Source organism: Ambystoma mexicanum, chromosome 9 (assembly GCF_040938575.1).
Source record: "Ambystoma mexicanum isolate Mex_15411 chromosome 9, UKY_AmexF1_1, whole genome shotgun sequence".
In the NCBI taxonomy this organism is placed as follows: domain Eukaryota; kingdom Metazoa; phylum Chordata; class Amphibia; order Caudata; family Ambystomatidae; genus Ambystoma; species Ambystoma mexicanum.
In genome coordinates, this window is record NC_090931.1 from 872,536,337 (window position 1) to 872,562,212 (window position 25,876).

A 25,876-nucleotide genomic window follows, 5' to 3' on the forward strand; every position below is an offset into this window, starting at 1 on the left:
CAACAAATATTACACCTAAAGTTTGGTATATCAAAAAAGAAAAGTTAAACAAGTTCAAGAATGCGTCTTTAAGGCATAAAGGGCCTCATCACAAGTTGGGTGGTAGCCCTTAAATGCGGCGGTAACGCTATTACCGTGTGGGTTATGGTTCGAGAAGCAGGCTGGAGTGAAAAAATGGGGTTTGGGTGGTCGTAGCTAGTCAGCAAACTGCTCGGGTCACCTTATTCCTCTAGCGTTGCGGGGAGTAAGCGCAAAGGGTCGAGGGTGAGTTTGGATGGGTGGAGTGTGTTGTCTGAGCCAGGGGCTGGTGTGTACTGATGAGGTTTCTGGAGAGTGGCACGCCAGTGAGCTGTCCTAGTGGACTTATTATTGGAGTGATGTGGGATGGAAGGGGTGGTTGTGGGGGGTGGGGGATGGGGAGAGGAGTGGTTTGTGTCCTGGGCCGGCATGGTAGGTGCAAAGAATGGCGATTTGGCAGTGCAATGGGGTCGGTTTAACTCTGGTAGGCCAGTGGAAAACTCTAGTGGAAAACCAGCTATATTTAAATTTGGCACAGTAATGGATATCACCTAGATTCAACTTTGGTAGTACAATGGAATACAGCCAGATTCAACTTTTTTTTTTTAAATGTAAATGTTTTATTGGCTTAAAAACATTTTTAAAAAAATCAAGAACAAATACATGTTACATTATCCTAATAGGTAATAAAACTGTTAACATTACAATTCAATCATCATCATCCTTCTCTCCAGTAACCTTCAATTTCTAGATTGAAAGAGAAGATCTCAAACCCCCTTCACCCTCTGCCTTCCCGGACAACAGAAACTCCAGCATTTTCATTGTAGCAATTACCAATCCAGTTTGCTCACCTATCAGTAACCATTTCCACCACTCAATCAGGCTCAAGGTTGTTGCTTTCTCCATATGTCCTTTTAGAAAAATAATTCTGACATGGACCACCGATTGGCAAACCATTATCAAATGCATTGGGCATTCCACCATTTCCAGCAGCTTACAAAATCTACACCATGGATTTGGGACCCCAGGCAACTTCCTCCCACACTGTACTTCCCTTTTATCCAAGATGTTTAAATGACATCGGAGTAGGAGGTCGCGTATATCTTTGGAGAAGGGAATTTCTGCAGGTAAATTGGAAGCACATTTATACCCTTTCCATCCTCAACAAACGACCCAATTTGTCTTTCCCACAACGCTCTTCAGTATCCATCCAGTCCCAAGCCTGGAGCTTTTTCTTCACCCTACAGGGGTTTGTCATTAGATCTCCAATCGCAATATCCCTCCCCTTCAGAATATTCTCAACATTCTCTTTCCAACAGCCCAGAAATTTATCACAGGTCTCCTGATCCCCTTTCATTAATTCAAACGGGCGAGTAGTAGGATTTTCAATGCATTTACGTTATAGGGCCATTGTCTTCCATACCACAATGGACTCAATGGATTGTAGTTTCAGTTTTAGGCTCATCACACTGATTGGCAAGCTGTTTGGGAGCCCCAGAACTTTCCTCCAGAACAGACCCTCAAGCTTATCCCACACATAAAAGGACATATGGTGGATCACATCTGCTCCATGGGTTAATATTTGAGCCCCTTTCTGCTTATAAAAAGCTAGTATTGGTATAAGAGTAAATCTCCCAAATTTCTTCTGAAAGGTCCGCCCCTGATTTATCAGTATCGAAAGCCTGGAATGTAGGTAAAGATAGTGATCTTCTTGACTTCTACTACTATTCAACTTTGTCACATCAATTGAAAACCCTCAGATTCAGTTTTCGTAGTGAAATGGAAGACAAATAGATTCAACTTTGACACAGCGATTGAAGGACACCTAGATTCAACTTTGGTAGTGCAATGGAAACAGCTAGCGCGATAAACAAACGCCTAGATTTAGCTTTGGCAGTGTAATTGAAAAACAACTAGATTTGACTCTGGCAGAGCAATAGAGAACACCTAGATTTAACTTTGGCAGAGCAATGGAAAAACACCCAGATTCAGCTTTGACATGTCAAAAGAAAAACACCTACATTTAACTTTGGCACAGCAATGGAAAAACACTTGGGTTCTGATTTTGCACAATAATGGACACAGTCATGGAAATAACCCAGATTTAACTTTGGAAGTGCAGTGGAAAAAACACATCGATTTTACTTTGGTACACCACAACCCCCACACCCTCTCACCCCGGATATGGTTACTGAACAACACCTGAAAATCTGAGTGTACCAATAACGGCGCCACTTAAAAGTGTCTGGACAGAATGCTCGATTAGACAGACCACTAGAGGTTAGCAACTGTAGCGCGTCTAGTTTGATTTGGGGACACAACATGCTCCAGACACAGTTGGACAACCCTACCTAATTATCAAGGGGCTTACGTAAGCCCTCAGAATGCTCACCTCATAGGTTTCACTGAAGGTAGAAAGGAAGTGCGCCAGTTCAACTTGGCATATAGAACACAGTACGCACTTAAACAGCTTTTGGGGGGGAAGGAATGATGATGCACTAAGACGCTACGCAGGGGGGGTGGGCATTCAGACCATAGAGTGCATCAAGGCCATACAAATGGGGAAATGGCTCTATATAAATGATAACTACAAAACAAATATGTTAATGTGGTTGAAATCACATTCAGTTTTGGTTCAACTGTGAGGCTGGGTATACAATGAATACCAGTTACGTTATTAGGCTAGGTGCATGTAGGTATATGTTAATTATTTACTGTACTCCAGTAAACCCCAAAAATAGTGGGTTTACTGGAGTACAGTAATAGCTGTACTCCCCGCCCAGACCACATTTACCTTATCAGTCGCTGTAGGTAGTCTGCGTCAGATGTCCCAGGCGAACACATGCAAAGATGGGTTGGAGCTGCTTAATAGGGATCTGCCCTTTGCCTTTTGGCCCTTAAACTGTGGCTGCCTGAGGAAGGTTACCTAGCTCTACCAGTTAAGAAGCGCTTCTTGATCTACAAAGGGCAACCACAGGGAGGGCGGGAGTTGGGCAGAGTGGCGAGGAAGGGGCTATGGAGCAGGCGGCAAAGCTTGAGGAGAGGGTCTGAAGTACCCAGGCCGCCATTAACAATGCAGTTTTGAATATGGCGTGCTAGCAAATGATTTGCTAGTTCTCCTGTGGCAAATCACCTGTCAATGTTGTGTCCCAAGTGGTACAGTATAGTATGCTTAGATGTAAAGTGGGCAGTGCCCCAACCTTTTTAGTTATTGGGTGCAATCGGGAGAAGCATAATAGACACAGATGGAGAGGGTGTACTCTTCCCAAAGCTCAGGCTGCAGTTCACAGAGTCAGGCGCTGAAGTAATGTTGTGCGATTAAAGCAGGCAACAGTCAAAAGTGACTGGCACAGTGCTCAAGATATTTATTTCAGGTGTTAAAGGCTGCTTTATATGGGAAGGTGCGATTAAAGGGCCACCGCAACTGGTGCCGGAGTAGGCTGACCCTTTCCAAACACATCAGGCGTAGCAAGAAACTCCTACAAACTTACTTTGTGGACATTTCTTGCATTGGATGAGGCCTACAACGTTTGACGATTTAAAGTTATATGTCCCTGTAATGTTTGGTTCCATGGAGTTGTTGCAGCTAATTCGTGCAGATGAGTTGGCAGGAGTTTACATCTACTTTAATTGCACGGTTTTGTTTCCCCATCGTATTTGTTCTTGCCTGGTAAAAAAGTGCTTCTGGTGATGGAGGAGATGGACCGTGCAAGATTTTTCCGTTGCTTGTAATCATGTGAAGAAGGGGGGGGGGGAGGTTCAGTGTGTTTCTACAAAAAAAATCAATCGAAAAAAAATAAAATCACAGATTTTTTTTTTTTGGGGTGGGGGGTCCCTCCCCAAACCCCCTCTTTCCTTATGATTTTAACCCCCCCATCCCAAACCCTTCCCCACCGGAGGTAACCCCCTTACCGACCCATATATATTTTATTTTTTTATTTATATTAAATGTTTTCCGATGGTTTTTATTCAGTAAAAAATCTATCTAAATGTTTTTTCAGTAAAATCACTGGATACCGTGAAGGGGATTCCTTGGAAATGACCCTCGGCTTATCATCCCCGTTTACTATAGATTGTAGGCTCTACTCCTGCAGCCAAAGGAGTATGTGAAATACGTTTTTTTCTATGTAAAAGATATGTCCAGCTCTGTGTATGTTTATTTCATTGCTCATATTATTACAAACACCATCTCATGAAGAAGTCAATGGTACTTCGGAAACTTATGCATCTTACGCATCATATTTTCCTGAGGTGCAATAAAAAGGTATAAAAACGTGGATTTTCTTTGTTACCACTGAACAAACAAGACAAAACTGAGCCTTGTGACTCCCTGGACGGGGCTAGGCCACCAAGCTCGGAATAAGAACCTGCCAGTCAAACTACAGGAAAGAGGTTCTCCGAGCAAGAAGGGCATTTCTAACACAAACGACATGTTGCACTTTACAGCAGCACACCATTATCAATCGTAGAGATGGCGGCAGGTAAATGCATTTTTAATGTATTGACAAAGTGCTGTGGACCATTAAAACAATATAAGAGCAGTAGGCGGGCGAGCACAGGGGGACAGCTCATCGCCACATTCTCCAACAGCCCAACTGACAATTTATCACTGTGTGCTTGGACACCAAAAGCACCCCTCGGTGAGGGACTTGCCGCCTTCCACTTCCCATTGAAAGAAATCGCAATGCACCGGATTAGAGAAGCGCCTGGTAGGGAAGAGGCGGAAAGAAGACCCCCGCCCCTCCCCCCCTCCCGGCCCCTCCACCCAGCAGCCCAAGTGCTTTCCTGGCCAAACGCGCTGCAGCATTAATAAGTAAAGGCTGCATTTACAACCAGTCGTGGCAATAAACATGCCGTTTACAGGCGGATGATAAAATACCCAACACATTACTTTCGCGGATCAATGCATTTTCTTTCCAAATGCAGATAGCTTTTTTTTTTATTTACCTACATGCTTATGCTTACATATACACCTTCCCTATGCTTTAAAGGATTCCCAATGGACTTCCACTTTCTCCCCTCCACCTACATCCAGCCCAGCACATGCACGTCCAGCCCCCACACCAGTTTCACCCCCCCCATTTTTTTTCCTACCAAATTTCGTTTTTAAGATAGTTCACATTTACTTTCAAAGCAACATTGACAAAAAAAAACAAAAAAAACAATGCAGTCTGATTAGCAAAGGGCGGCCTGTGCTGCCACCAGGTATATTTAAGTAGGACATGGGTAAAGGGGTGTCTGGATGTCTGACTGCAGAGGCAGAAGAGCACAATTTAAATCTACTGGGATTGACTTTCTCAAAACACGAAACGGTGAGAAAACCCTCAGGTCTAGATACTCTCACAAGAGGAACACTGATATATTCCCTTCTGGATAGCATAAAAACTGTTAAACTGCCCAATACATTATCTCGGATTAAACTGTGTGGACCTGAACCAATGCAAGTGTCCGAGAGCGCAGTGTGGCATCTTGGAAGGAGCGGGTGTGCTGGGCAGGTGCTCATCACTTTGCCACCAAACTCCTCCTCCATTCTTGCCCTCCTCTGCTCACCAGCAACCCCTCAACAGAAAAGGTGTCATGGGGTCATCCATCCCTTACAAGAGGCAGGAGGAGCTCTTCAGCAAAGCCCCAGACCAAAAACACCATCTGTTTAGGAGAAATTCAATTCATCCTCCATGAGACACCATTGGACCGATAAGGAACCACCACACCAGAGATACTGAGTCCATAAGCAAACCCCCTGCACAAGCACAGTGCCCACGTGCAATCTCAAAATGAAGCAATCACCCCACAAACTCTAGAGGTCCCGGCAGCCACAACTGCAAACAAGGAATCAGATAGGAAGAACAAAAAAATAATATAAGAGTTTGACCCCTTTAATGTCTGTTTTTAGAAGAGGTAGTGAAGAGAAGAGAACTGTAAGACTGCAAATCATGTCTAAAGAACAGTGGGATCAGAAAACCTTCCCCAAAAGCTAGGGAAAACATACCATTATTGATGGCATTTTAAAATGACACAAAACGTATGTTATGGAATATATATAGTGGGCCCATATCCACTGTAGCGGCCTTACGGCACCTGAGCCTTTTCTGAAAGGTAGTGCATTGTGGCCTTGTAAGGCTGCCGCTGTAAAGAATTCGACAATCCGCATAGTGGGTGTGCACTCGTATGGGCTTTTTTGAAATTTTAAATGAAATTGAATGATGGTAGATCAACCTTCGGAAAATGTGTGGGGCTAAACCCCACACATTTTCCTATGCTCACCGCATGACATACAAATAGACCCGTGTACCCTGGGTGGACACAGCCTACAGGCGCATCCCCCTGTCATATTTAGTTGGGTTATGACAGCCAGGAGTACACCTCTCATCTCAGAAGGAGGAGGGCCAAACCTTGCACCTGCCATGGCCAGCCTAATTAACTAACAAAGGCTCCATGGATCCGCCTTTGAGCCCTGTAGCTGGTGGCAGCATTCACATACTCAGTTTAATTCAAACAGGCCCACATGGGGCCTGGCTTCAGAGGCTAACAAAGGAAACAGGAAACCCCAACATGATTTCATATGCACTGTGTCAACCTGATGCCAGCTCCCGCCTGCAGTATTGACTGTAAAATGTCATGCCTGGCACTGCGTGTTTACAGTAGTCATCCCCGCAGGGAGATGCCATTCAGAAGGTATGTGGATTGACGGAGCCAAAAAGTTGGGTCTCACCGCAGCTTCAAGGGAGACCTGCCGCTTTAATCAGAAACTACCGAGAGCTCCATTAACCAGAGGGACCCTTTGATCCACAACGGACAGAAAGATGGGTGGGATTTAGCATTACATGTTTTCAACCTTTACCTTTTCTGTTGCAAAGCACTCTGGTTATGACCTCACGCATACAGAAGATTGTTGGTGGGGACCCAGGATTGGTTCATTGAGGTAGGCTTAGCCTACACCAGTCCCTGTGGTCCATTTGGCTTTAAAAAAGGGCTGAGCCCCTCTTTTGGCAGATCTGAAGGCTTCACCCGAAGCAGAAAGAAGAATTCATCATTGACCCTGGCTGAAGGTACAGTCTGCCTTAAATCTTACGCCAGTGAAGGAAGGCCAGGACTTCCCAAGAGGGAAGCAAGATCCCTCCCCTAAACATCTCCCAGGGAACAGAGGGAGATACCGAATCTAGAAGACCCTCCAGCAGCTCCAAAACCGGTCCCCAGCCAGCACACAGCGTGCCCTGCTAGGCTCTGCGGCAAGCTTCCTAGGTAGGAAGTGCCACAGAGTCTCTGAACCAAACCAAGGACAAGGCCGCTGCCTGCAACACTCTCCTCAGCTTTGGTCTGTCTGCCTTAAAGGATGACACAAGCCCAGTGAAGAAGGTAGGAGGAGTGCATAGACGAGCATCCACCAACATCCACTTTAAAAGGACATTTTCGAGCCAGTTGAGCCCCTCGAGCTGCAACCGACTTAACTGCTTACTGTTTCGCTGCAGTCGCTAAAGCCGTCCGAGATGCCTCGACCAGTGCTTCAGAACTGCCGACCAGCACCAAGACGATTCCTGACCCCGAACCGCCATGTAGGCCAGCCTGCAGCCGTCCTTCAAGCTTCTCTCGCTGAACTGCCTGCTGCCCGATACCTGCAGCAGCCTCCCATCTTGAACTCTGTTACAGAAGCTGCAAAGTGCCCTGAAACTGACTTAACCCTGTCGAGCACCAAGAACTCCTACAGCACAAGGTACATTGTGGTTCTGTTGCCCCTGGTCCTTCTCTGAAGGTCCCTAGTGACATTTCATGACCCATTGCTCCCTTGGTGTTGGACCCAAGTATCCTTCAACTACTGCGATTATTTACTATACCGACTACCCTCCTGTCAGTATCGAGAGTGCATCTCTTTTCCTTCTTTCAAACCATCTGTCCTCTGCATTCCTTTACAGGGTGGGCTGTATTTCGTAGTTTGCTAGAACTGGTTGTTGTGATAATAATAAAGTTGATATTTTTTATACAGCCTTGACTGGACAGTACCTTTTATCATTGGGTAATAATTGTATTTTCGCTGTGTTGCAACTAACCAATGATCCACAACCTTTCGTAGATAAGCCTGCCGTTCCGTCCACGTTACCAAAATTGGACAAGGAGGGTTATAATTTCATTGGAAACACAATCTGTTCGGATCCCTTCTGGTGTACTAGAGGTGTGGGGCTGATTGAGGATTTAGAAACCGATATTCATCCCTGGACCACTGCTGCCCAGAAGTTGATTAGTCAGTTGCCAAACGTAGTCTGTAGGAAATGTGAGAAACCTGAAGGTGTCTCACTTACTAGTCCCCGGGATCTGTCATCCAGGTGGCCAGGACACAGCCATCGCTATTGGATCCAGTTCCTGGGGGTCTACCAGTGCGGGAGGATCACCTGGATGAGGGGTCCTCGGGGAGTGGAGGTGGGACACCAATGGGTGGGACGCGGTATCCCCCCCTTCTAATAACACCTTTCCCCAGCCTACCATGTAGGATCCTCAGCCACTCTACCCCCCACCCTTTTCCGACACACATACTTTCTTACACCACAAAAGACAACAGACTAACACTAGAACCGTTTACCTGATATGTCCCGACACAAGGGTCAGGCTATTGACCAGAACCACACATACGTGACGGCCCTTTCCTTAGCCCTACATGGATAAAAGGTGGAGCATGAGAGCACACAACGAGCAAGGCAGACCGCACAACAAGACAGCTATCCAAGCACGGCAGATCAAGAAGAGGAGAAAGGCAGTGAGAACCGAGGGGGCGACAAGGAGAGAAGCGACCTTGCCCTTTCCGACTCAGACCCGCAAAGCCTCTGTGGAAGGAAGCATAAGACTGCGAACAATAGCCAGCGTGTGTTGCCGCAGATGTCAACGGTACACGGCGCATGCCTACACTGATAGTCAGAGCAGGGAGAGATGCTTGCTACAGTGGTACCGGCCTTGACTCAAGAGACAAGAAAAGCCAAATGGTTCATCACAGCCAGTGAGTCGAGGGGTGAGCCCATAAGAAACCGAACTGTGTTGAATGAAAGTCGCAAAGGGCAAATTAAGGAACATTCGAAGAACTATTAGCATTAAGGGAAAACCTGCTGCAGAGGTGTCCGGGACCACGTGGGTGCTCATTCCAAAGACTCAGTTGGATCCCCCTTTTGATGAAACTACCAATACCAGATGGCTTTAGAAGAGAAACAAGGAAACGGTCAAAGTGGTCATACAGGGGTCTAGCAAAACCCCCTGTACAGTCAAAAGTCTTTGACCTGCACGTAATTGGAAAGCTAATGGAGATGAATCCCGCATGTTGAGAAAAGAGAAAGAACTGCGAGACTGGCAAGAGTGAACCCGACTGAAGGATGTCCAAAGTGAACTGTTTAAAAAGACATTTAGACTTGTGAATGGGAAAGGTGAAATTGTTTTGGACACCAAGACATAGTGAACCGACAGAGGGAGGCTAACATTCAAGAAGGGTCTGTGCCTGTAAGAGGTGGATCCAAGGGTGAAAAGCAGTCACCCCAAAGATTAGTGAATGAAAAAGGAGAAAGCGTTTGAATGAGAGCCGTAGTGAACCTGAAAGGGGGAGGCTGCTATTCGAGGGGGGGAGGGGTCTGAGCCCGGAAGAGTGGGATCCCAGGTTGAAAAGCTAACACCCACTGACACGTTTGCATACAAGCCATAGTGAACCCGACGGAGGGAGGCTGAGATTCGAGAGGGGTCCGAGCCTGGAAGAGGGGTCCCAGTGGTAAAGAATTATCCCGCTGAGTACAATCAGAAAGGAACTTTTGTTTGTTATTTTGAACCTATCAGGCCCTCGGAAGCAAGAGAGTTAACCACCGAAGGTCCGGATATCGCTAGGAACTGTTTGTAGATCTGAGCCCAGAAGAGGGGGACCCAGGAGTGAAAAAGCATCACGCAACGTGCATACAGAAAGGAACTTTTTCTTTATTATTTTGAACACCAGGTCCCCAGAGGCAAGAGATTTTTTTGTCGAACAAGAGACAACCACCAGAGATTCTGATGCCTGAGAACGGAACTTTCTTCTCATGCTGGGAAAGCTTAAGAGTGTGCTTTGTTCAAGAGTCCGCCTTATTCCGTGCTCATAACATGGGGAAGGGAGACCCCCGGCTACCACATTCTGACTTATCATTTGTGAACACTTCTTTCTTTCTTTCTTTCTTGTGAACACTATCCCACACTCTTTTTGTATTTAGTTGTAAGGATTGGCAATAGTTTTTCTTTAGTATAGGCCCTTTTCTTTGACAAGACGTCACTGGGACTGCCTTATTATTAGCTTGCTCTCGTCTTAGATTTAGGTTTAGAGTAGGCGTTTTCCCAACCTACCTAGACAGTTTAATAAACACCCTTAAACTGTGATCACTTGTGTCTGTCTTTACTGTTGCCACCATGAGTTCCTTACAGAAAGTAGGAGAAAAGTTTTGGGGGTGGGGGTTTGGGAGATAGGAAAGAGGGTTAGCCAATAGACTAACATATTTGGCAGATGTGGCGTGAGCAAACTGTTGCACAAAATCACTCTCTCATTTCGGCCCTGAATGCTGGTGCACACTAAAAAAGCCAGAGTTGGTAGGTACTAGCCCAGAGATTCTGATGCGTCAGCGCCCAAACCAAATGGAATCAGCCAGAAGTTATATAGTGCCCTAGAAGATGTCCACAAAAGGATGATCGCTCAATATTTGCTACTGGCCTTAACCACAACATGCTGCACAGTGCTCCGAGAAGGGGACTCCTATGGCACAATTTTTCACCAACCCAAGGCCAAATATAATACAGTTATTGAAAATGTGGGCCCAGTTTTACCTCGCATCTACCTTGCATCTGTTGAAGGCTGCTGACCATGCCTCCCACACACATGTAGCCTCCAGAGAAATAGTAAGAATCAGGAGACTGCTGTCACGCCCTGCAGCAGCTGCACAATGGCAGTGGGTGGCTCCCATAGCAGCCACGGAAAAGGGACAGCCAGCATGGCACAGATCGGAGGGAGCCTGCTGAGTTACTCTCAGCTTAGTCAAGAATGCCTGAAAATATAGACCTTTAGATTAAATCACTAACTTCAGCTATCTCTGTGCAAAGCAGACTCTACCGGTACATGTGCGTTGGGCTTTGACATGTAAGCACAGTTAACGAATGACAAATCTAATTTAGATTAAGTCATGGAACATCCAGGACCGCACCTGGTCGAAACAGAGCATGGTGCTGGCAACGCTGAAGGAAACAATGTTAAGAAATTGTTATTATCATCACTCACCAGAAATATTTTCATTGGTAAACGTGTATGGGCATTATTACGACAACACTGATTTTTTATTAAACCTTGTTTGCATCATGGCAAGGTGCGCTCGAGGATACTTGGGCAGCAGGTAGGGATTTGAATACAATCTTATATACTGTCATGAATAAATCATTTTTTGATATACAAGGGATAGGATTATGGACTGTGTGATTTTACCACTTACAATGCCTGATCATAGTCCAATAATATTGTGTTATAGGACCACTTTACAGGACGGCGGAGAGGAGAAGTGGAGATGAATAATTGGCAACGTAGGCCCGACTCACTGAGCAATGTGGCTTTTTCAATCAAACCGAAACAGGAGGACACTATATTGTTCCTTGGAAACATGAATGGGAGACCAACATTTATGTCATTTGGGAAGCCTTAGTCGCAAACGTATTTCAGTGAAGGCTGGAATAGTTAACTATATGAGGGAATATTTGCTATGCTGAAAATAAGGTGTGCAGATTTGACAATGAATGTACATCCGCAAAAGACCGGGCAATTATAGCGGAGATTAAAATAATAACTTACCTCCCCTGCACCCTAGCTATCTTATTTTGATTTGTTATAAACATCAATTGCTGTATGCTAGGTGTGCACTTAAACCATCTTCTGTACATTGTATTTGTTTTACCCCTTCCAGGTGTGACACATATCAGTGCAGTGCACCCACTTATCAAAAATGTACTTTTCTAGGATTAATGACCTCACAGGTAGGTAGGTAGATAGATAGATAGATATACAAGAGCCTTAGCCTTCTCCGCGGAGGAGGCCTCAAAAGTTTGTCACTAATATCCCACGTTGAACACGCATTAGACACGGTTGGTAATCCCAGTAAATTAATCCACAAACTTTAGAGACTTATTAGAGATCTCAGAGAAGCTCCATGCGTCCACTTTAGTGGCATTCTACAAAGCAAAATCCCATCCCGCGAGATTTAAAAGTTTATTTATGACCGACATTTTGTAAAGGTAGTGTCGAGTTTGTAAAGAAGTGGGACCAGATCCTAAATAAGTGCACACTCGATCGCATCCTACTAGCCATTGAAGAGTGTTGCATTGCCAGTGAAGTCACAGAACTTAAAATCCAACTTTGTGAATTTAAAAGCTCTGATGAACTCCACAAGATACTATAAGATATTAACCACAAACTGTCTTCATATCAGAAGGATATAGAACACGGAAAGGTATGCAAGTTTAGAAGGGACACTGTAGACTACATGAGAGATATTGTGTACAATTGGAAAGAGTATTATTCACAGAAATTTGGAGTAGCTGATACTCGAAATTCCATTAGACAAAACAGGAAATATAACTCTGGTGATAAGAGTGAAGACAGTAACTCCAGAGGCAGTACAGGTACTACAGGTGAACTTATTCCCCACTACATCTACCACTGGTGATAGAGATCCAATAGACAATACTGTCTCTGCTTCAACAGCCCCATCCATCTGTTACACCAATTTTGACACAGGTTCCTTTTATAGATCCAAAAAGAAGACAAGAAGTGGAAAAAGACCCCTAAGGTTAAGAGTAAAATTAACACTGATGCAAACATAGTTGGTAATATTTACAATAAAACATTGAGTGAACAACTTAGCTTATTAAACTATTAAACATGAGTCTTTCTTTTGTACCAACATTCAACCCTACACTGTTTGCTGAGGTTAACTTTAGCAATCCTTTGAGAAAAATGCATCTCAAAATGTTTTTCAAACTACAACCCCCGATTGAGAGGGAGTCTGTGTCTTTTGACTTATTGGAACTGCGTCCCAAGAGTACCTTCAATCCCACGATCAAAAATAGAGCCTGAATATGTTTGAAATACAAGTGATTAAACAAATGAATAAAGTTAATTATACAAACAAATTCCCTAGTAAAATCAATTGAAACGAATTCAGAATCTATCTAGAGATGAAAGCTTGATTATTAAACCTGCTGATAAAGGGGGAGCTATTGTTGTGATGGACTCTTGGGTGTTACCATACCAGGTGTTGAATCGCTCGTCAGATGAAGGCTTGTACTTGAGACTAGATGGGGATCCACTGATAGATATCAAGGATCTCATTAAAAATACTCTTGAAATCCCAGAAGAGAGTGGATGGATCTCAATAAAAACTAAGGCGTTTCCAGTAACTCAGGTATTTTATGCCTTGCCAAAGATCCACAAACCTGCTACCAAACCACCCTTTAGCCCAATTGTAATCGGGTATTGAGAGCGTCTTCGATCCTTTAGCCATTTAAATAGATAACGTTTTGCAACCCTTAGTCCAACGCATCGACAAATACTTGAGACACCCCACACTCTTTCTTAATTCATTCGAAGGTTTTGAATCTCTTCCCACTACGTGTATCCTCTTTGAAGTAGATTTTAGTAACCTATATACACATCTGTACCTCATCAAGAATGTCTACAAACAGTTGAATGGCTCATCCTCAGAGATGACACAGTGAGGGCCAACAGACAGTTTGTCATTGAACCTCTATATATCATCCTTCACAACAGCTACTTCAGATATGACAACAAATACTATACCCACATTTCAGGTACATCGATAGGCTCTGTGATGGCACCGGCGCATGCCAATATCTTCATGTACTACTTTGAGAAAAGATACCTTCTGGACAATTTCAATTGGTCACAAAATCTGATCATTTAGAAGAGGTATATTGACATTGGCAGACGGTCAGGTACTCAACTCCAATTGAGGATTTCTTAAACTATTACAATGAGATTCACTCTTGGATCAAATTCACTATATAGAGATAGGAGAACCATACCTACACTTCCTGGAAGTGCAGTTAAGAATAACCGAGACAGGCATAGAAAGGGACATATATCGAAAAATTACAGATAGAAACAATGTTGGAACAAGAACTCAGGGTGGAGTGGGCAGTGGGTAGTTTGGGCGACAGAGCTAATACAGTTCTGACATGCACCCATTGTATCACAAAACATTCCTCCCCTGCTGCATCCCCCCTTTCTCATTGTCTTTCCTTCAGCAGACTACGGTCTGGATACCTCAGGTGGGAACACAGTGCACCACTCCATAGGCATACCTAGGCACTCTGTAAGTACTATAGTTGGTGATTTGGCGCAGCATAACAGCTTAATACCTTAGCATTACATAACATAAACCTCTGCTGAATGTGGATTGCAGGAAAGCACATTTGAAGCTGCAAGCTAATAGCCAGACATTAAATGTTGCTCTTAATCAGTCCTCCACATGCACACCATTTCTTACTCTCCAAAAGTGAATTATCACTCACCAATAGCTCGTGAGGTCTGCAAATGTTGAGCCTGCAGATACTGCATGAAATGTAAATCCATGCATGAATGGGAAGGAGGGAGGATATTATGAACTGCCAAGGGGTTGTGCCCCAATTGCTAGGATCAGATATTGTTTTATGCCTAGCGAAGAATGTACCATCTATGACTGTCTGATGAAGAGGCATTTTGTTTCAGTTACGTTAAATGTTAGAGAATTATAAAATAAAGAGAAGCAATGTGTGGGTCAAATGCTTGAACCTTCGTGGGTCTGGCTATTATCTATGGCTGAGCTGGTGCGGATTGTCCATAATGGGACAGAGGGTATCCCGAGTAAAACCCGAACCCTCCCTCAATGCAGTGGGCTTCTGAGAGAGCACTCATGAGCCAGCCAGCAGGTGGTGTGGGAACACCTGGCTTCCATTTGCACTTGGAAGTGCCCGTGCCCCAGCCAATGCATGCCCAATGGAGCATTTGGCCCTGCAAGTGTTTCATGGCCCATTGGGCACACTGGCTAGGGTACTGCATATCCTATATCGTAGTGGGGCATCCCGAAATGAATGGCCTTTAAGAACGATTAAATGTTGGAGATCCTGCATGCGCAAGAACCATATCTAAGGGAGATGTCTTGACAGACCCCCCAGAGCAGACCCCCCAGGAGAGCTGAGTGGAGTTCTGATGTGTCCGGTGGAGCAGCTACCGGTAAGAAAATGGTGTGTGGGTATTTGTATGCAGGTGAGGGATTTTGTGTGTTTATGAATGTGCGAGCAAACTGCATGCATGTAGTCTGAATGCTCTGTTTATTTGTGTGTAAATCCTGGCATCCATTGGAAGTTGGCTGAATGACAAATGGGCGGGTACATGGATCTGCTTTTATCGCAGGTTATTTTTCTCACTGAAACCATCTACAATGGTTATTCCCTGCTCTTCACACCAAAGGACAGTGGGCCTCATTACGAGTCCAGGGGTAACCCCGACAGTGCTTCCAGTGGGTTGCTGCTGGACTCGCAACACTTTACCGGCGCCTGACTTCCTGGTGCCACCGGGACATTACAAGTCCTGGCGGATCGGGAGGTCAGGCGCCAGTAAATGTTAATCCCCATTCCCATGGAACCCCATAGAACAATGTTTCCGTGAAACCTCTGTTGCCATTGTGCCGGGCAGGTCAAACCTGCATCGGCCCCCGCACGTAGACTTGTAATGTGGCAGTCCGGAATGGGTGCCGGCACCCTTAATTCCGGACCGCCACACTCATAACAGTGTCAATAGCTGCATTATTAAACCCAACAAAACAAGTGTGTACTTAAAGTGATATTGACATTGATATTTTATTTCTATCGTGCTCGTACACAAGTGCTTCAGAGCACGTAGTGGCAGAAACTGCTTTATTGGACAAAGTTGTGACAAGTGTGTTCTTACAATTGCTGTACTAGCATTATTTTTTCAAAACCAACATGACAACTGTATGTTGTCGTGTTTATGTCCGATTGTGGAAATCCTCGAAAACCTTCCTTCCCCCCCCCCCCCCTTGTAAATTCCCTCCACTTCCTCCTTGTCCCTGCGGATTGTAGTCCTTTTCAACGCCAGGATACCTCCGGGTCACAGTGCTCTATACAAGTGATACTAACAGAACATATTACAGTTGCAGTACCGATATTATTGGGCCAAGCGAAAAAAATGTGTATTTATAGTGTCACAACTTGAATAAAATGGCACAGCCAGCATGCAAAGGTATGTGTAGTGTGGCTATTGACATTATTATGCAAAGACAATGCAAATGTTTTTTTTTGTACTGCGGCAGTAATTGCATTATTGTGCACAGCGATTACAAACGTGTCTTTCCAGAGAGAGTCCTGAGATGATTGGGCAAAGGCAGCACACATGTGTGTTAACAGTGACAATATTGGCATTACTGAGCAAAGCCAACATGATAGTTTACTTACTGGCAATTAAAGGCACAGCCAGCATGAAAAAGTCTTCTGCAAGTGGCAATGGAGGAAATATTGCTTAAAGCAGACAAAAGTGTATACTCCAGTACAGACATTATTGGGCTAAGACAACGGGAGTGTTCGCATGACTGCAAAAGTAACAGAACCAGCCTGAAAACGTCTTCTGACAATAGCAATATCGGGCATAGCCAACATGAGTGTGTGCTTACTGTGGCAATGCAGCATATATCATGGGCACACGTTTCCTAAAATGCTCCCATGCAACTTTGCTGACCTGAAACCTATTGAATCGTTTCTTGTGTTACATTACAAAATGAACTGTAAATTGTATCGCTTTTTACTAAAATGTCACAAAGAAACTGCATCATTGCAAAATACACATTTTTAATACATTATTTATAAAAATAAAAACCTCTTTGGGAAGAATCCCTCACACCATGAGCTCCCACTTTGATGGTTTATGCTGCTTTGCCATGCTCGGCCCCCCATACGCATTACGGGGACATATTTACTTCCCTCTCGGGGGAAAAAATCACTAGCAACCACTGTGTTGAGGTTAACAAACGCACTGCATTTGGTAGGTGATAATAGAACACTATTATCAAACAGACTTTGCCCTCCCAGCAAAACAAGTATATCCCAAAACGAGGATCTGGAATCCTCCCGTGGGGCCTGAGTAACAATGCATGAGCGGGCTCAAATGCTGTGCTGTAAAACCTGCTGAGGCAATGACAGTACATACAGGTATTCCATCACTACAAAACATCACATGGTCCAGCAGACTTCTCTAGACAACATCTAACACATGCCCGATCACCACCGTAGAGTCCCGGGCATTGATCCATTACCCACCTACTTATTCAGTAAGAGGTACTATGTCACATTGTACACAGATACTGCTGTGCTCCACATGCCAATGTTGAGACTCCTGTTTCGTGGTGATTTTGGCACCTTTTTAGGACTTCTTAGCAACTAGAAAAATTGCTCAAGATAATCTGTCTTCTGCTGAGCCATCAACGCTTTGGTCCTCCTCATAGATCCGCTTGGTAGGTCCTATAGTTGTGCATTTTTTATCCTTTCCCTTTTTGTTTGGTTGAGAGAGGGCCCTGCATTTTACACCGACCACCAACATCCAATGTTCTTGCAGTGTGATTTTGCTCTGTGCTCCAACCTACCACAGAGCAATGGTTCCCATGCTCCATTTTGCCGCTGGCTCCTGACACAGGAGACCATCTCTTGTCCTCACAAATGTTCCACTATCCAGCAGAGAAGGTAAGAAAGAAAAAGGTTTTGAAGATGGCCACTGAGTTTTCACCCAAAAAAAGAAGGACAACCCATTTACAGGGCATGTAGGGCATACGTTGATGCAGCTGAAACCCAAGTCTGGCAAACACTTCCATCATAGAAAAGAGAGAACTAGCACGGGAGGAGACTAGTCTGTCAATCAAGTCCCAAATACCAAAGCTGTGAACGAATTGGGAAAACCAGATTGGCATTTAAGGGGAGCAGTTTTGTTGTACATTTACCCATCCTTCTTTTAAGCTCTGTGGGACAGAAGACGTTACTTTCCAGGTGTGAATGTACCAGAGGCCCAAAAAGGTTCTAGGACCGGAGCGGCCACTGACTGGCAAGATAGATGTCTACACAGGGCCCCCAAAGTGCATACTTCCACTCGGAAGGGATGTCAACCCTAAGGGGTGCTGAGCGAAGGATGTCTGTACCCTTAATCACCTTCCTTAATCACGACGTAAATAAATTAGACATACGTTCACATACGCACCCCCTATTCTAAACAGTCTTACTTAAAATTAAGTGCCAAGGACGAGTATTGCACAGACTTGCATAATAGCCCGGCAGTTACAGCAACCGTGGTCACGTGCGCCCCCCACGCCTCATCAATAACAGTATCAAAAAATATATTGATGAGCACGTGTTCCACATAAATGCTCTTCTAGACAAGAGTTATTTTGTGTAACCACTTGTAGGTTTATTATTTTTCAAGCATCCAAGGTCAAGCCAGCACGTGTTTCAACCCATTCGGTCTTTATCAAGGTTCTATGAATGGCTACTCTGAACTGTATAGCGTGTTGCTCATGGCATCCTATCTGTTCCGATTTCAGAAGTCATGAAAGTATTGCGAGTTGATAAGCAGTCGCGTTCATAGACTGATTAGCCATTTATAGAGCCTTGATAAAGACCGAATACGTTGAAACACTCGTCGCCTTGATTTGCCCTCAGATGCTGAACATACATTAAAACTAGAAATGGTTACACAAAACAAGAACTTGTCTATAAGAGCATCTATGTGGAAGACGCACACATTGATATAGATTTTTAGATTGTTTTAGATGGAGCTTTCGCATGTGAACACTGGTAACTTTAAGTGAGACAATCAGTTTAATAGTGTGGCACTGGGCATAGCTATACAACTTGTGTCCACGCAGAGCCCCCTTGCACACTAAGCAGAGAGCAATCTAATGGTTTACAAACTCAGCAGCAGCACCGGCTGTGCCACATGCCCTAACCCTTCACTTGAACCAACAATGTTTACAAACGTTCTAAATCCATCTGACTGAGCTTGAGGGGTCCAGCTAACTTCAGACACCACCATCAACAGACTCTCGAACCCCAGACACCACCATCAACAGACTCTCGAACCCAACATCATCAAACACGCTTCAAAAGCAAGCCACAGGTCCATGGCCCAGGGATGGGTGAAGATTTCAAGAGGAAACGTCCCCACCCCCAGACATCAGGCACCTGTGGGCCGGACAAACAAGCCAGGGGTCAAAATAGAAGCCATGCATGGTTCCCTTTCATTTTAGGGTGCTTACTCACAGGGGCCGTAATTACGGAGTGAATACACATGGATACTAATAGAGCCATGCATCATACTACTGATATGATACACAAGGGAACGGTTATTACAGAGTTAATATACCCTTCACCGTTATTATATAATCAAAAGAAAGGTTGTGCATGTATTGAGGGTACTCAGAAGGATCCTGTAGGAACGGGGGAAGGGTCTTGACTAAATAGAAGGATTCTCTAAGGGCAAACTGAAGGGTCCCATAGTTGGGGGTGCATAAGCAGCAGGTATCAGATAAGGGGGGGGCGACAGAAGGTATAGGAGTATAGAGAACAGTGGATTCGGGTCAGATGAGAATATAAGGGGGGGTCTTGTAGGGTAAGGGCGTTATAGTGGACACAGAAGAGTTATGTATTGACAGCAGTTAATCTAGAACTGAACTGGCAAGATACTACTGCCCTCGCTGACACCTTACTGGGGCAGTAGTAAATCGGGGGGCGCAGAGGCAATAGAAGTCGGATTGGGCGTAAGAGCTATGGTTCATTTGAGGGGCAAGGGGCAGTGCTTAGTCAGCAGAGGTCTGTGGGATCAGGAGGGGTCTGTAGGGGAGTAGGTCGCGTGGTAAGGGCTGCCGTGTAGGTATGCAGGGCTCCCAGGCAGAGCTGCACAGGGAGAAGCAAAATAAGCTTCAGTCGTGGTCCGTTATAGGGCTTGTTTGGGGGTGGGGAGGCAGCGCGTGTCTCTGGTGGCATCAGGAAGAGGCTAGGCTGGAAGTGACAGCTGAGGTAAGTGGGTTGGTAGAATCCGAGCGTAGTCCCCCTCCCCCAATCACACATTCGTAATGCAAGCATTTTATATCCCCAGACACAGCGAATGCCCATCGGTATAACCTGCAGCCGCTCCAAGAATGCACCCCTCTCCTCTATTCTTACCCCCAGCTCGCCCCACCTCCCCGAAGGCTTCTCTCCCCTATTCCGTCCCACCCCATTTTCAAAAGGCTCCCCGAATCTCACCTCACGTGCTATCTGGTTCAAGGCCTCGTCCTCGGCGCCCAACAGCCGCTGCGGGAGCCGCTTCCTGCCGCCGGGACCGGGGGCCTCCATTGGGCTGGGGGAAGGAACAGTGCACGGGCAATCCGGGTAAAAAGCAAAGGAGCCGGCCGCACTGTCACTGCGATCCCTGGGAGGAGAGGCCGACAAGGGGAGGGGCCTTGCTTGCGTGCCGCCCCCCCAGACCACCCTCACGCCCCGTGTGCCCGCCTGTCACCCCTCCTCTGACCACCACGCCCCCACACGGCGACATTCTCACCGACCAACCAGCCACCCTCCAAAAACATAGCCCAGCCTCTCCAACCTGAGACAAGTCATCAACGAATCCCAACCAGACCGACGACCACCCCAAACGCCGAACGCAAATACCACGCCCAATCCAAAGACCAACCAATCAAAAAAGAGAACATGTTTTATTGGCATGTGTACGGATACATGCATTTGTCAATATACCCTTATTCAAGTAACTAATTTGGTGGGACCGACCAGCAGCAGCACTCGTGTTTTTTTCTGAACGTGAATATGTACATAGTGCTTAACCCTTTAAATTATGCTTGTAGTTCAATACAGCTCAAGTGGTTACAATTTGGACCAGTATTTTAATGCCAGAGTGCCGTCATTGCAAATTTAGGACTTTAATAGTTTAGTTATTATATGCATGCCACCATTTGCAAAAAATAAGAGGGACAGAGGAAATAAATTGAAATAAATAAATGTATGTGTTAAAAAAGCACCACTCTATGGAGTCCCAACTACTGGGCACGCGCCGTGGAGCTACTGGGCGCGCCGCAGCGCTGCTGCAGGATAAAGACTCAGGGATGAAGGATATTGTGCAACTCATATTTACTCATCCACATACATCAGGCAACTGCTGCACCCCTTGCCTGTCATCACATCCCGCCCTGCTTCTGCCGGCCCGCCCCACGTCCCCCAAACTACATTTCCCAACATTACACCCCCCAAATAAAGATTTACACCATCTTGTTACTCTATTTCTTCGATGAGTCTTCAAAGTCTTATCCTCGCCCGTTGAGGTCGCTGGTATTTCACCTCTTGAGAGTTTAGGTTGGGCATTGAACGTTGGGTCACTCTGCTCTTCCCCGTCAGAGTCCTCGCCATCCCTCTGGTAGGATTCATCTGATGAATACATGATTTCCCTCTCACGTGGGCCGCCCCTCATTTGCTGATCACCCATTGGCAGTCTTTTCAAGTGTGACAAATTCCTTGTCACTTGCCGATGATCCCCTTCTGCCGTGATCATGGATTCTTTTTTTGCAGTGATGTAACTTGGGGTTGCTTAACCACAACCGTCTCCCCTTCTTCCAATGAGCCATCCTTAGCTTGCCTCCTGGTGTCGGCGTAGGTTTTCATCTTTTATTTGGCATTTTTATCTCTTTTCCTCAGGTCCTCATCACCTACATATTTGCTAGCCTCACTCTGATGGTTTGGTAATCGAGTGCAAATGTTTGGTCCAAACCTGACTTCTGCAGGGCATTTTCCTGTAGAGCTGCGTGGTGTGCTCCGGCAATCTTGTAATAACTGATGCAGTACTTGTTCATACGGTTGCCCTGTCAGGTGGGGTATTTGTAGTGTTTGTTTTAGATTAACCATGAAGCATTCGATCATTTCATCAGCTTGTGGGAATAGTGGGGCTATTTTCCTGTGCTGAAAACGCCATGTACTCGCCAAAGGCCTTTAAGTCCTGGGTTGTAAATGGGGGTCCATTGTCTGTCTTCACCTATCTTGGAATGCCGTAAGCCGTGACGATGCGTTCCAGTACTGGGATGACGTGATGGGCTGCTGTAGACAATACTAATTGTGCTTCTGGAAACCGCCAATGCTCATCCGCGAGTACATATTTCCCCCCTTCGATAAGACCAAAGAAGTCAGCAGCTACCACCTCCCATACTCCATTCAGAAGTTCTGACATGTTTAGCGGTTCATGGTGTTTGTTAGGTGTGGCGAGGCAGCACATGGGGCACTCTCTGAGCAGATACTCCACCATTGAGTCAAGCTTAGGGAACCGTACCTTCTGTCTCAACATCCTCTTGGGTAAGATGATTCCCCTGTGGCCCTCATGTGCTATCTCTGCCACCTTCCTCATCAGAAGAGTGGGCACGATGATTTTGTTACCTTTTAGCAGCAGGTTCTCCTCTGATATGGCCAGCTGATCCTTCACTTGTAACAAGCTCTCCACGTCCTTCCTGACATCATCTGATTCAAGGCGACTTCTCTCTTTTGCCCTCCTCCATCTGCCTGATTTTAGTCTTTCAAGGAGAGAAAGTCTGCCGGATATTCTTGCTTCAACAGCCTCTGAATAATGTTGAATGCATAGTCCTGTAGCTGCAAGCCCTATCTCACGATGCAGGGTAGCATTTTTGCCTGCGGGTTGCCATACAGGAAGAGTATAGCTTGATGATTGGTTATGATTGTAAATGGTTTCCTGTAGAGAAATAAACAAAAATGTTTGCAGGCCCAGACGACCCCCAGACTCTCTTTTTCAGCCTGCGAATAGGCTTGCCCTGTTTTGGATAGGCTCCTGCTGCCATATGAGACCACGTGCCTCGGGGTGGAGTTGTCCTTGTCTTTCTGGGCCAAAATCGCACCTAGACCCACCTGGCTTGCATCCACTGTCAACTCAGTTTTCTCTGTCTGCGTCAAAATATTCCATGTTCTCAGCCTGTGCTATGCGACTTCTGATGGCTGTGAATGCCTGTTGACATTCTGTCAACCATTTGAATGTGGTGTGCTGTTCTGTGAGAGCTTGTAGTGGCTCGCTGATGGTGGCAAAGTCCTTTATGTATCGCGTACAATAGCTTGCCAGCCCCAGGAAAGATCTGAGTTGTGAGAAGTTTGATGGAGGTGGCGTCTCATTGATTGCATTTACCTTGTCGGAATCCGGAATAAAGCCATTTTCAGAGTAAATGTGCCCAAAAACAGTATTCCCTTGCAGAATTCACACTTTTCTCTGTTCAGCATGAGGTTGGCCACTTCTAATGCCATGCAAACTCTGGACAACGTGTCATTGTGTTTTTCTGCATCGTTGCCCGAACACTAAAATGTTGTCACTGTCATTTATACTGTTCGGAATGTGCATTATGATGTTATGAATCTCGGCTTGACAGATCTGTGTCGCTGATGATGCTCCAAAGCTTAGTCTTTTATATCTGTATAGTCCCAGGTGGGTTACAAAAGTCATGATGTATCTACTTTCGGGACTCCAGACCAATTGGTGGAATCCCTTGCTTAGATCATGTTTAGATAATACTTTCGCCCGTTCAGGAAGTGGACCATATCAGTGATGCGTGAGGCCAAGTGTCTCTCTGTTTTGATGGCCTGATTGGGTCTCCACAAATCCACACACAAACAAATGGCATCTGAGCCTTCTTTTGGAACCGATACGATGGCGAACACCAAAGGTGTGGGGCCCACTGCTGGTTCAATAATGTCATGCTCCAGTAATTTGTGGAGTTCTTTCTTTACTTGCTGCACCACAGGTTGAACATACTTATCAATGTGAAGTTTGATTTGTCGGTTGCACAGTTTTCCCATGCCCTTTAATAAAGATGGAAATAATTGACCAAGCCTGTCTACCGTGTCAATGTATTTGTGGACCATCAGCTTGTACAGAACATGGATGAGGTCTATGTCCATTGCTGTCCTGAAACGTAGGATGCAGCCACATTCTGTAGGGCTAGATATCACTTGAACCGGGATTTTCTTAGTTTGTGTTTTGTATCTGCATCTTGCCACAAACTGCTCCAGCCACATTAGTAGGGTTTTGGATCCATATGTATGTATGTCCACCCTTGATGGGCGCAGTCTGGGAGCCTGTATGTTTGCTGATGACATTCACTGTGGTGCTGGTGTCTATGAGGAATTCCGTCTGCCACTCATTCAGGCTAATCAGTAGTTTGAGGCTGAGCTCAGTCACTGTTTTGTTGCTCAGCACATACAGATACCCTTTTCTGCTTTGTTCTACTTTTCTTCTCGGAACTCGGTTCTGTGACCAGACAGAGATTGTTCTACCAGGTATCAACATCGCCTTGAGCGACGCTCTGGATGTGACGAGGCCACTTGCTATTTCCTTCTCTCTGTCCACTCTCTTCTTGCTTTCTCGTCACCTGACGCCTGGTCAATCTTCCACCTTCCTTCTGTTTGAAATGTATTTGAGCAGCCATTTGAGATGCCTGTGACGCAATTAGTGAGGTCTTCGTCCTAGGCCTGCTGGTGGCCCCTTTCCCTCTTTTCTCTGGCAACCAGCATATAGATCGAAGGCGATTCTCCTGTCCACATAAGGAGCATCTCTGCCAATTGCCGGGCATGTGTTGTCATAAGGAAACTCACAGCCACCCCTGTAGCAGAACTGTTCTCCTTGTGCCATTTGTGTCCCTTGTAGATTGTGCATAGCCTGAGAGTGTATCTGTGACCCTTTTGAAGGTCCAAAAGCCTCTACTTGTGAACCTACAGCCAACTCATCTCTTGCCAACATTTTAATTTCCTCCAGTGTCCATGATTTTTGTAACAATCTTCTCCTGAAGGCCTGCCATTCACATCCCGCTATGATTTGGGATCTCAGAGCCCCAGTATTTGAATAGTTATTAAAGTCACAGTGTTTCATTTTAATGCGCAACCGCTTTAAAAATGCATCAATGGTCTCCCCTTTCATCTGTTTTGTGCTGTGAAACAGGTGCCTCTCATAATCAACGTATGCGTTGTGAAATATGCGGCTAGCTCTTCCTTCAAACCTTGAATGGTGTCAATGGAGTCGTCTGGCAGTTTGTCAATAATGTTCCCTGCAGCAGGACCTGCTGCTAGTTTCAATAAGTACTGCTGCCAGACATCTTCCATGGGCCCTGTGGTCCTCACATATAGGTGGAAGTCTCAGATCCACCACGCCCACCTCGGTCCCATGTTGCTCATGTCTGACACATCAAATAACCCTGGTAGCTGAACTGCAAGTGACTCTTACACCCTGTGTGGTGTTTGTGCTGGTGGAGTTACCAGAATGGTGGCTGCGATGTCTAGGACCTACATCTCAGCTGCTATCTGAGGTCTTTGGGGCCTTCTTTACCCCAGATCTGGGACACAGCAGCTTTCCCCTTGTACCTGTTTGCCTGCCGCTCGGAGGCTATCAGCACTGGACAGTACCGTGGCCGTGACAAGGCAGTTCCTTTGCCTGCCGTGACACGTGAAAGGCCTCCCCACTTGTGAGTATGGCTGCCACCTGGTGAGACACAAGAAAGCAACTAGGCGCCAAAATAACTGGCTCTCAACTCAGAATAAAATCTTTATAAAAACTGTATCACTCATCCACAAAGCACTAAATAATGCGGCCCCTAGCTACATCATGGATAGGTTTAATAGAAGAACCTAAACCAGACCCATGAGACTTGGCAACGCCAACTGTCTTACTATTCCTAGGTTTTAGGCCTTCGTCGTCAATGTGGATTCCCAACTACTGGGAATGCGCCGTGGAGCTACTGGGATGGTTGCC

At 45.6% G+C, this 25,876-nt stretch overlaps 1 protein-coding gene across 21 annotated transcripts in view; it reads right to left on the reverse strand.

The window, feature by feature from the left end:
- Positions 1 to 20,661, reverse strand: part of LRRFIP1 (LRR binding FLII interacting protein 1) — an 813,895-nt gene extending 793,234 nt beyond the window's left edge. For 8 of the 21 annotated variants that reach the window (XM_069615958.1, XM_069615967.1, XM_069615964.1 and 5 more), the window contains exon 1: positions 20,344 to 20,653. In XM_069615958.1, coding sequence (XP_069472059.1) covers positions 20,344 to 20,433 — 90 coding nt within the window. In that variant the 5' untranslated portion in view covers positions 20,434 to 20,653. Of the gene's footprint in view, positions 1 to 20,343 lie in introns of all 21 variants that reach the window. The other 13 variants (XM_069615978.1, XM_069615965.1, XM_069615968.1 and 10 more) reach the window with 7 other exon arrangements.
- Between the last annotated feature and the right edge of the window lie 5,215 nt (positions 20,662 to 25,876).